Source organism: Lampris incognitus, chromosome 1 (genome assembly GCF_029633865.1).
Source record: "Lampris incognitus isolate fLamInc1 chromosome 1, fLamInc1.hap2, whole genome shotgun sequence".
In the NCBI taxonomy this organism is placed as follows: Eukaryota; Metazoa; Chordata; class Actinopteri; order Lampriformes; family Lampridae; genus Lampris; species Lampris incognitus.
Window position 1 is genome coordinate 7,511,915 of NC_079211.1, and position 12,500 is coordinate 7,524,414.

Below are 12,500 nucleotides of genomic sequence, written 5' to 3' on the forward strand. Positions count from 1 at the left end.
AAGTGCATACAGTATTTATACTCTAAGTCTGAAGGTGCGTACAGTATTTATACTCTAAGTCTGAAAGTGCATACAGTATTTATATTCTAAGTTTGAAAGTGCATACAGTATTTATACTCTAAGTTTGAAAGTGCATACAGTATTTATATTCTAAGTCTGAAGGTGCGTATAGTATTTATATTCTAAGTCTGAAAGTGCGTACAGTATTTATACTCTAAGTTTGAAAGTGCATACAGTATTTATATTCTAAGTCTGTAAGTGCGTACAGTATTTATACTCTAAGTCTGAAAACTCAGACATAGTTTTAAAAAAAGCCAAAGGTAATATGCCTGTTAATATGCTTTGTAAATGTGCGCGCTGTCTCTTTAAGTGATGTGATTTAATTTCACAGCCAGCAAAATGGCTGCAGACAGCAGTGGGGATGGAGAGGAGGGCGGTGCGTCCTCCTCCTCCTGTGAGCTCGGCAGCCGGTTCCCCTTCTTGAGTGTTCCGGTATTGCTGCAGACAGCAGCTTTCTAAAAAGCCTTTTAGGAGGCGCGAGTAATTTTGCTTGTCAAGCGAGCTGGCCTCGGCGGGTAGCTAAGCAAAGCTAAGCTAAGCTAATCAAAGTTGGTGTTGTGCCAGTGGCGGCTGGCCGGTACAGGGCGCAGGGGCGCCGCCCCCTTCAAATATCCAGAGATGAAAATCTACTGAAACATGTTAAATATAATTTAGTCGTGTAATGCAAATAATGATGAAATAAAAGTGTTTTCAGTCTGTGAGCGCCGGTCAGTAGCATTAAATATTGGTTCAAATGGTTTCTGTCTGAATACATATACTTCCTGTCTGAATATATATACTTCCTGTCTGAATACATATACTTCCTGTCTGAATACATATACTTCCTGGGTGAGGGGCGCCGGCCAAACCATGCAAGTCCTCAAACTTTTGGCGGGCAGGTGACCTGAGGCTGCTGTCTGATTGGTTTCTTCAGATTTCCCATGGGGCGCAGTTCACTCCCACACTTATTGGCAGCGAATTGGTATTGTTTCAATGTTTTTTGATCTAACATGATTGGACAATTCTCGTGGCTGTCAATCATGTTCACACCCACCACGACGCCTCGTCTCCACCGTCAATCATCCACCGTGTACCAAAATCTCTAGGCTACATGGTCCTTCTTAATAACTGTGACTGTGTGGACATTAAAGCAGCTGTCAGGTGTGCTGCGCCAAGGTAAATTGCACCCCCCCAAACCCCCCCCCCAATTTTCAGCACCAGCCGCCACTGGTCATGACTTTCAGTTGCACCCCATCTTGCTTGCGCTTAAAGGGGAAACGACAGAGGCTACAGCCGTCGTTCGCTGTCCCCAAAACACAATTCAGACCGATTCATGCGGGTGAATTAACGGTTTCGGTGCAAGTCGGTGAGACAAATGGCAATATGTAGCGTGTTACGTGACGTCATGCCAATAAAACCACTTCTGAATTTGATTTTTTTTAATTTGATTTTTTGGACCCCCCCCCCCCCAATTGTATCCGGCCAACTGCCTTACTCTTAACGAGCCCTTCCGGTCGCTGCTCCACCCCCTCTGCCCATCCGGGGGAGGGCTGCAGACTACCACATGCCTCCTCCCATACATGTGGAGTCGCCAGCCGCTTCTTTTCACCTGACAGTGAGGAGTTTCACCAGGGGGACGTAGCACGTGGGAGGATCGCGCTATTCCCCCCAGTTCCCCCTCCCCCCGAACAGGCCAGAGGAGGCGCTAGTGCAGCGACCAGGACACATACCCACATCCGGCTTCCCTCCCGCAGACACGGCCAAGTGTGTCTGTGGAGACGCCCGACCAAGCCGGAAGTAACGCGGGGATTCGAACCGGAGACCCCTGTGCTGGTTGTGCTGGTAGATAACGGAATAGAGCGCCACGCTACCCGGACGCCCACTGAATTTGAATTTTGACAAAATCTTTTGTTGTTGTTGTTTTTAATGAACCACTGTAGCTTTCCTGCGTATAGATGAGGATTATAAATAAAGTGTGTGTGTGTGGGGGGGGGGACAGAAACAAAGGGTTTGTGTTGTTTTTCCACCGACTTTCTCTCCTCTCGAAACACTGAATCAGCCTGAGAGTCTTACCGCCATTTTGTTCGTCTGTTCTGAAACCAGGTTTTCACTTGCGCGTCCGTCATCTTCAGCGCCTTGGCCAGGGTCGCGCGCTCGGCGGAAGCCAGGTACTTCTGCCGGTGGAAGCGTTTCTCCAGCTCGCAGATCTGCACGCGGCTGAAGGACGTGCGCGGCTTTTTCCTCTTGGGCGGCGTCCGGTTCTGGTAGGGGTGCCCGATACGACGGGTCACGGAAAAGGGCGAGAGAGCGGCTGCGATGGAGGAGAAGAAGAAGAAGATGGACGGGAAGAAGAAAATGGAGGGGAAGAAGATGGAGGAGGAGAAGAAGAAAATGGAGGGGAAGAAAATGGAGGAGGAGAAGAAGAAAATGGAGGCGAAGAAGATGGAGGAGAAGAAGAAGAAAATGGAGGAGAAGAAGAAACACATGTTGAAATGTCAAAGAAAGCGACGGGATGTGTCCAATATCACCTGTAAACATCACATTACTACTGTTTAAAGGCGGTCAGGGGGGGCCGCTTCGTCGACTGGGGTTGGCGAAAGGCTCGAAATTGGGGAAGTTAAATGTCCATTTGGGAAGTTTACGGCTCGACGCGTTAATATTGCGTCACGTCAGACGCTAGCATTAGCATTAGCAACTAGCGTCAAAACTGACGCGTGTCGGGTACGAGTCACACGCCCCTCTCTGAACTGAGTGGTTTCGCCCTGATAAAGCCCATTTGGCTTTTCAGTCGGATCAACATGCTGCCACTGACGATGACAGTGGCAGCATTTAACAACACACAGCTGAGGCGCATTTACAAACGAATTTAATTTAATTTCTCAGTAAAAAGGCGCATCGATATTCAAAGGCCAATACAGACGCACTCGGGGGGGGGTAGGGGGGTGTCGCGGGTTCGACACCTGTAAATTAGCCCTGTAGCTGAGGGGGGGGGTCACGTGTCATGTGCCTGACTGTGAATGGGGGGGGGGCGGCCGGGCAAGATGGCGTCGTGGGAGGGTGACGTCCTCTGTGGGCTGCAGCTCCTAGTTGTCTGGTGTTTTGCGTGTGTTGTTGGGTTCATTCTGTTTTTGTTGGCACCAGACGTCCCTGCTGCGGTCTCGTATTGCTTAACCTGCTAACCCTGCTCACCCGTAGCCTGCCCGTGACGCTAAACCCTGTGTGTGTGTGTGTGTGTGTGTGTGTGTGCGCGTGCGTGCCTACATTTAAATGACGTGTGTTATGTGACACCCTGCGGTTTGTTGTGTATTTACCGAGCAGTCGTCATTATCTACTCATTAATCATGCCTCTGCGCATCATTCACATACGAGAAACAAACTTGAATTGGACTCACCTGGGCACGCGCCCTTCGGAAACGCATAGTCGGCTAGAGGCCCCTTGACGTCTCGCAGGTGAGCGAGCTCGGGGTAATAGCATTTGGCTAACGTCTCCACAGTGCTCCAGGCGGAGACCCTGCTGATGTCCCCCTGGGGGAGAGGACAGAGGCCTGGCAGGGACTCGGTGGCCCCCGGCCCCCCGGTGGCCCCTCCCGCTTGGCTGTCCTCTGCCTGCTCCCCTACGGGAAAGGGAGACACAGTGAGGGTCCCACATCTGGAACAGTGTGGGGGGGGGGGAGGAAGGGGGGCACCGCGGAGGGAGGGGGGGGAAACAGCTGGACAACAGAAAGACGTTTGAGGGAGGCCGGGATGCCGCGTGTAGCTGCTATCTACACGTACGGCGACAGCGTTCATACGAGACATATACACGTGCTGCGTTATCCTGCAGTAACACAACAGGCCTGCTCATGCAGATACACCGAACATGCACAACGCAAAAGAAACGACGTGTCTGTCTTACTTACTGGCACCCCAAAGTCACACAACGTCACTGAAAACGAACCAGCTGATCAATAATACACCACCCTGCTGCGAAAGACACCCGGTAAAGCAAGTAACACATTTACGCGTTGTTTTGATGGAGCTGCAGTGTTGCTGAGGGCTTTTTTTTTGGGTGAGTGTGCGAGACTAATTACGCGGTGCGTTGCAGCTGTAGGCGTCTTGCAGGCTGTGGCTGTGTGCACGTTTTCTGCACGTATTCAACTGCGCGTACGACGGCACGGCGGTATTCCTAGAAACCCCTTCTCCCGCATCGTAAAATATCCGCGAATCCTGTCTATTTTGTCAGCCACGGGGTAAACAGGAGATCGATCACTGTAACGCGATCCCGCGCAGGCCCCGGCGCATCCGCTCCTTCGCCACCTTCTCGCTTTTTGATCCAGAAGGAAAATTCCCCGACAACACGAAGATGGTTTTTCCTCTCTTGTTCCCCCCCCCCCACCCCCACCCCCACCCCCCCCCTCCCAAACAAGCTGTTAGTGTGCTGTCTAACACTGTGTTGATGTGTTTTGTTCACCGGCAGCCAAAATGAATATGGACGCGTCTGCACCGCCGCGCCCCCCCGGGGGCCCCGTGCCGCTCGCCGCCTTCGGAGTCGAGCAACCTGCATATTTATTTCCCGCTCAGAGACGATTTGGATGGAAAACGGAACATGAAGCTGTTGTGCATCTTGACAGTCATTTGGAGGAGGAGGAGGAGGACCCCCCCCTCCTCCGACGTAGGGGGTGGGGGGGGGGCTGGAATCGACGCGTAAACGCGCGCGTAATTCCCTATAAGCGAGAGATGGATCGCGCCGCTTGCGCCGTTTGCGCAGGATAAATGGCCCGGGCGGATCGGTTCTCCCCTTGTGGCGAAATCTAAAATGTGCCCCCCCCCCTTCTTTGTCCTGACATACGTGCGCGCATCCGCATGCTGACATTAAGCACGTCTGCTGCTGCCGCCTCCAAGCAGCAGGCCCGGGGAACAGATAATACCGCATTAGGCGGCTATTCCAGGCCATCTGCGAGTCCGGCTAATGGACCAGGCGCATACGAGCACGTTCAGGGGCAACCCAAGTGCAGCGAGCACACGGAGCCGGGCCCACGCATGCCGCGCACGGGCGGTTCGCGATATGCAAATCCCGAGAAGGAGGCTCGCGCACTTCTGCTCTCCACCTCCGGTTCGGCGGGCCTGACCCGTCTGGCTTTTGCAGAAAATAGATAAATTGGCACGGTTTAGCAACACGGGGGGGGTGTGAGGGGGACTTGCTGCGGCCAGGATCACCTGTCTGGACGTGTTTTCATACTTCACTTTAGTGCCAAGGTGAGCCGTGCCGTCAGTGAAGACTGGCGGCACCATAAAGTCCACCAAGCGGAGGGTGTTCGGTGGAAAACTATGCAGGGGGGGGGCGTCGAGATGCCGTTTACTCCAATATGCATATCACTCCGCAGCCTACATTATCGTGGAAATGCCACAAAGAAGAAGAATGCGTGGATTAAACACGAATTACCCTCCCCTCCCCTCCCCCTCCCCTCCACGAGGGAAGGACATTATCTCCTATAAGCGTACCTTGACCCTTCCCAGGGATAATTATCGCCAGGGTAGAGAGAAGAATAATTGGGCCGCTTCGCCACGTGTCTTAACGCCGAAGGAGACCGCGTGCCAAGGCTGCGATGGAGCTGCTTTTGGTTCTGACAGGACGGGCCCGGAGTCCAGATCCGTCCATCACGCCGTGCTCTGCACAGCGGACCACACATTAACCCCCCTCCCCCCTCCTCCCCCCCCCCCTCCTCGCCTGGTCTTTAGGGGGTCGAAGCTGCGGGGATAAATTGCCCGCGCGGAGCATTTTTAGGACACAGGAAATGGCCAGGAATACTAAATGTGCAGCCGAGGTATAACACAATTTAGCATAAGCATATCAAAAAATAAAATGCCACCGTGGAGAATATGTCCCCCGTAATAAAACCACTTATACTTAATAACACTTCACCGTGACAGCGGCTCCTTCCCCACTGCGGATATTACCTCCGAGAAATCTAATAAATACCCCCGTGAAGGCTTCTAAAGGGGATATTGAAATATAACATGAACATATATTGCTATTTATTACGCTATGGGACTGAACGGAGGGATGCTCGCCTCTGTCAGCGTCGGACTGGAAGCAGCAGGAGGAGGAGGAGGAGGAGGAGGACCCAGAGTTTAAATAAATTATTATTAAAAAACCACTGCCATTACGGCGCGAGAAGGACTCGTTTATAAGGGAACGACGTGATGAGATAAACAGACGAATGAAATATGGTCCTGTTCGATATCTTCTGTTGTAGCATTAAAAACCCCCTGCACTAATATGGAAATGCCAAGGAGCCGCCTGCTCTGCCCGAGCGAACCACCCCTGATCCACCCTCCCCCCTCATTATTATTATTATTATTATGAATAATAATTATGATCATTTTAATAATGATTCTTCTGACAAAACAATATTATTGATAATAATGAGAACGATAATATAATCATGATAATAAGGATGATGATGATGATGATTATAATAATAGGATTAGTAATAGTAATATTTATAGTAATAATGATTCTTCTTTTACTTCTTTTGATAATGATAATAATAATAATAGTGATGATGATGATTATAATATGATTAGTAATAGTAATATTTATAATAATAATGATTCTTCTTTTACTTCTTTTGATAATGATAATAATGATAATAATAATGATGATGATGATTATAATAGGATTAGTAATAGTAATATTTATAATAATAATGATTCTTCTTTTACTTCTTTTGATAATGATAATAATGATGATAATAATAATAATACTGATGATGATGATTATAATAGGATTAGTAATAGTAATATTTGTAACAATAATAATGATTCTTCTTTTACTTCTTTTGATAATGATAATAATAATAGTGATGATGATGATGATTATAATAGGATTAGTAGTAGTAATATTTATAATAATAATGATTCTTCTTTTACTTCTTTTGATAATGATGATAATAATAGTAACAATGATGACGATAATAGTAACAACAACAATAATAACAATAATAATAATGATAATAATAAATGCAACTCATAGTGCACGCTCTCCATCCAGAGGACGTGCACAGTGACACGTCCTACTGGCCGTAAGTAGACTGTAATGTGATGAATGGGGACGAATGGGAGGACACGTTTAGGCCAGATCTCCACCATGAGAACCGGTTGTCCTCTGGAAAAGGGAGCACGTCCTTTAAAACAGTGTGTCCAGTGGTCTGCGCGTGTGTTTGAGGAGACGTCCTCGTGACAACGGCTTCACGCGGTGGTTTATCTGTGAAACCTGGCGCACGCGTGGCCTTGCTGACCCGTCCCGGAGCACGTCACCGAGCAGAGGAACCGTTTACGTTAAAATCTGGGTTTCTGCAAACCTGCCACCTGCACAAGAAACCGCACGGCGCTCCCTCGCAGCCCCTCTGCCCTCCCCCCTCCTAGTCTGACCCGCCGTCCGGCGGCCCGCTGTCAGACCCGCTCGAGGCCCGTCAGACGTCACGTCTGGCGTTACGCGTGACGGAGGGACCGACGGCGCTGAGAGGAGACAAACCGTTGGGGCCTTTCCCGTCCCCTTCCCTGCACCGGGGTCTGCAGCAGGAGGCCTGCGAGGGAGCCAGGCGCCTCCGGGGTGGGTGGGGGGGGGGGGGGACGCCAGCCGAGGCCTCCGCTTGGCTTTCACTCCTCACGCTGCCGAAGGTGGTGGGAGACCTCAGATGGTATACTCGTTATGGAAGACGATAGTCGATCCGGTGCACTTTACGGGGAAATAAGATAGCCTAAATATGAAGTGTGTAGGATTTGGCTCGGCCGATCGATCAGGCTTAAAGGCTGCGCAGGACTGCGCAATAATCACAGACGCACAAAGGCTGCGGAGGAATTAAACGAGAGGCCCTGTGTGGCCATGAGCAGGATTGATAATCCCATTCACACTGGATCTTTTTGCAGTGGACATATCGTCCCCCGCCTCTTAATAATTGATGCGGTGCAGAGGACGGCACGCTGAATATTTCATGCGGGGGCCGATCTTCGTTTTCATCTTCATAACGGTGACGTCATGCGGGGGAGACCAGATGCTCTTATACACGTCGAATCGAACGCAAGACGGTCTAAATGTGTGTCTGGCGGCCATCTTAAGATCCACGACGCGTATTTAGCTTGTGTGTGTGTGTGTGTGTGTGTGTGTGTGTGTGTGTGTGTGTGTGTGTATGTGTGTTTTTTTTTTAATGTAGCCCCGCGCGAGCCGAACTCGCCCCAGAGGTGGTGGTGACCCGTCTTGCTTTTTATTTTCCAGTCGTGTGAAATGGATTTGTTTTGCAGGGATTACTGTGCCCCGACAGGCACCGGGGACATGCTCCATCATATCCAGCAGCAATAATCATAATCATCATAATCATAATCATAATCCTCGTGGTTGGGTGGAGTGGGTCAGAGAAGGCATCGCGTGACAGACCCTCTTGTCTGTCTCTGCCTCGTGCACGGCCCCTCAGCATTGCTGACGACGCGGCTGTGTGTTTGTGTGTATTTCTGATATGAACTCTTCACCTCCAGCCTGCAGACCCGGTCTGGGGCCCCGAACACACGGGCGAGCTGGCACGGACACGGTGCCGATTCTAAGTGGACTCGGAGCCTGCATCCGTGTCGCGCCACACAGCAGATATTGGGGCAATATGAACGCTCGTCGTTCAGGCTCGGATCCGGCTGCGGTTCGAGCCGCTCGTGAGCCGGCCCGGCGGCACCAGGCTGCTGGTTTGCTCTCCGGTAGGCGGCAGCCGATCCGGGTCCGGTCAGCTGAAGCACGGCCACGCAAAAAGACCCATGAGCCGAGGCTTCAGGGCCCCACCGTGAGGGGATGAGCGCGGTGCGCTGGGTGGAGCGGTGGATTATGGGGGATGTGCAGGTTCTGCAGAGTTCCGTATGGGCCACGTAGCTCAGCCACACGCCACAACTCCAAACCTACATGGGAATTTACATTCAGGAACCATCTGAATTAAACTGCAATAATAATAATGAAAATTACAATAATAACAATGATAATAATAACAATAATAATGAAAATAATAATAATAACAATATTGACTAATAATAATGACAATAATATTGTTGTTGGTTTGGTATTATTATTATTATTATTATTATTATTATTATTATTATTATAGTGGGGGTAGTAGAAGCAGTGGTGCTCTTATTTTATATAATTGTTTTTGTTATTATTGTTATTATTATTGTTATTACTATTATTATTATTATTAGTAGTAGTAGTAGTGGTGGTACTATTGTCTTATTTTATATAATTGTTTTTGTTATTATTGTTATTATTATTGTTATTACTATTATTATTATTATTAGTAGTAGTAGTAGTGGTGGTACTATTGTCTTATGTTATATAATTGTTTTGTTATTGTTGTTATTATTGTTATTACTATTATTATTAGTTGTGGTAGAAACAGTGATACTATTATCTTATTTTATAGCATTGTTTTTTGTTATTATTATTGTTGTTGTTGCTGATATTATTGATATTATTATTATTTTGTTGTTATAGTTATTGATATTATTATTTTGTTGTTTTTATAGTTATTGATATTATTATTTTGTTGTTGTTATAGTTATTGATATTATTATTTTTGTTGCTTTTATAGTTATTGATATTTTATTATTATTGTTGTTATTGATATTGTTTTTGTTGATATTATTGTTATTGATATTATTATTGTTGTTATTGATATTATTATTGTTGTTGTTGTTGTTGTGTTTTCCTGTGCTGTGTATGTGTGTGGCTATCGTCCTGTCACGAAGTATTTCAGGCCTCATGTGTTTTCTGAATGAGAGAATTCAATCCTTCAATTCCACCCTTCAGCCCAATCCCTCAGCCTGTGGAAGGAAGAGGAGAAGAGGAAGAAGAGCAGCGCGGTTATCCGTCATCCCTTCCAAACGAGACTCCCGTCCTAACTCTGATTCATCGGCCCGTCCCCCTCGCGCTCTCCCGTCGTCCATCAGTCTGCGCTTCTGCCGTAATGAGACGGGCTTTGGCGCGCGCGCGCGGCTTGCCGTAGATCACAGCCACGCGGACGGAACCGTCCTGCTCTGGGTCCCCACCGGGTCCCGCTCACCTGGCCTCGCGTGTGCAGCACGCATGCACACTACAACTGTGTTACGTGATAGAAAACCAGACTGTTCGATGTCTCCATAACCCCCCCCCCCACCACCACCACCACCACCATTCCCCACACAGCGACCCACACAGCAAGCACCCCCCCCCCCGACGACCACACGGGACCTTTACCTGTTAGTCTGTCCTTGGCGAACCTCCTGCTGCTCTCCATCCAGGGGAAGGTGAAGTTGGCCGCGTTGCCCATCCCCGCCATGGACGTCACCGAGGGCAGGCCGGCGGCGGCGGCGGCGGCGGCGGCGATGCCCGGCGGGTGGGTGGGCGGCGGGTGCGGGTGCGAATGCGGGTGCGGATGCGGCGCGGCGGGGGGCATGGGTCTGTGGGCCGGCACGCGGATCACGCCGCCGGCGCCCGCCGAGTTGACGTTGACGTTCATGTTCATGTTCATGCTGACGTTCATGTTCATGTTGACGTTGTAGGAGCCCGCCAGCCCCGCCGCCATGGAGCAGGCCGGGTTGTACACGCCGTTGTAGCCGTTGGCGTACACGTTGGGGGCCAGCGCGTAATCCGCGTCGCCGGTCCGGTTCGGCAGCATGCAGCCGCTGGACTGGTCCGTGCTGTTCAAGATCTGGTCTATTCCGAAACTGATGGGCTCGTGCTGCTGGTGCGTTTGGTTCACCTCTTCGATCCCCGTGTGCTCCATGGTGGCGGCTCGGCTGCGGCTGTTGTTGTTGTTGTTGTTGTTGTTGTTGTTGTTTCCGCCAGACGCTTCAGCAGCCCGGACGTTTTCTGTTCTCATTCATGAATTTCGAGAGAACGGAGGAAATGTTTATGGGGGCGTCGCCGACACCGAACCCGCGCTCGCGACACGACTCGTCTCGTTGTCGAGCATCCAGAAAAGGCCCGAAAATTAAAAAACCCGACACAGCAACGATAACCCCCCCCCCCTCCGCTTCAAACCACCGTCTCCCCCGCGGCCCGACGCGCTGCCATGACTCTGCGCACAACCGACGGGATGCTGGGGCCGCTGGCCGCCGTCTCAGATGGAGAGCCGGGGCGTCGGGACGGAGGCTGCGGGAGCGCAAAACGCATCCATGGTGGAAACGCGGAGTCCTGCGCAACGGCTCTGCCCCCCTCTCGCTCTCCGGCGCGCTAATCCGTGATGGGGGGCTCCGCGGAGGGGGTCGCCGCTGCACGGTGGGCTCCTGCGCGGGCAATCCACAGACGGAGAGGAGGGCGACCCAGGACCGAACAAGGAGTGAAGAAAAACGAAGAGAAACAAAAAAAAAAGGAGGAGAAGGAAGCGTTAAGCCCGTCTACGTGGATATGAATGGAGAAGGAGAGCGCCGTGTGTGTGTATGTATATATGTGTGTGTGTCTGTGTGTGTGTTGTGTGTAAGGGGGAGAGTGTGTGAGTGTGTGTGCTGCTCGGAGTGGTGGAGTGGCTTTCAGCAGGTGAGACGGGCGCTCCTCTCGGTCTCCTCTCGGTCTCCTCCGTCCCTCCCCGCCTCCCGACCGGACAGCTGCTCCTCTCCGCGCGCCGCTCTCTTAAAGAACCCGCAGCTCTTTTTTTTTTTTTTTTTTTACCTGCAGGAGTTTCAGCTGTAGTTTGGATATCCACCCATGCACGGAGGTCTGGGCACGTATGGTCAATATGGCACAAACGGTATATTAGAAATGACGTATGGTCAACATGGCACAAACGGTATATTAGTAATAATGCATGGTCAACATGGCACAAACGGTATATTAGAAATGACGCATGGTCAACATGGCACAAATGGTATATTAGAAATATGGTCAACATGGCACAAACGGTATATTAGAAATGACGCATGGTCAACATGGCACAAACGGTATATTAGAAATATGGTCAGTATGGCACAAACGGTATATTAGTAATAACGCATGGTCCGTATGGCACAAACGGTATATTAGAAATATGGTCAACATGGCACACACGATATATTAGAAATAACGTATGGTCAACATGGCACAAACGGTATATTAGAAATAACGTATGGTCAACATGGCACAAACGGTATATTAGAAATAACGTATGGTCAACATGGCACAAACGGTAATAACGCATGGTCAGTATGGCACAAACGGTATATTAGAAATATGGTCAACATGGCACAAACGGTATATTAGTAATAACATATGGTCAACATGGCACAAACGGTATATTAGAAATAACGCATGGTCAGTATGGCACAAACGATATATTAGAAATATGGTCAGTATGGCACAAACGGTATATTAGAAATATGGTCAGTATGGCACAAACGGTATATTAGAAATATGGTCAGTATGGCACAAACGGTATATTAGAAATATGGTCAGTATGGCACAAACGATATATTAGAAATATGGTCAGTATGGC

General features: G+C 49.6%; 1 protein-coding gene across 1 annotated transcript in view; it reads right to left on the reverse strand.

Annotated features, from left to right (window-relative positions):
* The window catches only part of tlx2 (T cell leukemia homeobox 2), a 14,041-nt gene extending 3,224 nt beyond the window's left edge, over positions 1–10,817 (reverse strand). Inside the window, exons 1-3 of the mRNA XM_056292685.1 lie at positions 10,289–10,817; positions 3,432–3,653; positions 2,113–2,350 (exon numbers count right to left, since the gene is read on the reverse strand). Of these exons, the coding sequence (XP_056148660.1) occupies positions 2,113–2,350; positions 3,432–3,653; positions 10,289–10,817 (989 nt within the window). The remainder of the gene's footprint in view (positions 1–2,112; positions 2,351–3,431; positions 3,654–10,288) is intronic.
* Positions 10,818–12,500: the final 1,683 nt, after the last annotated feature.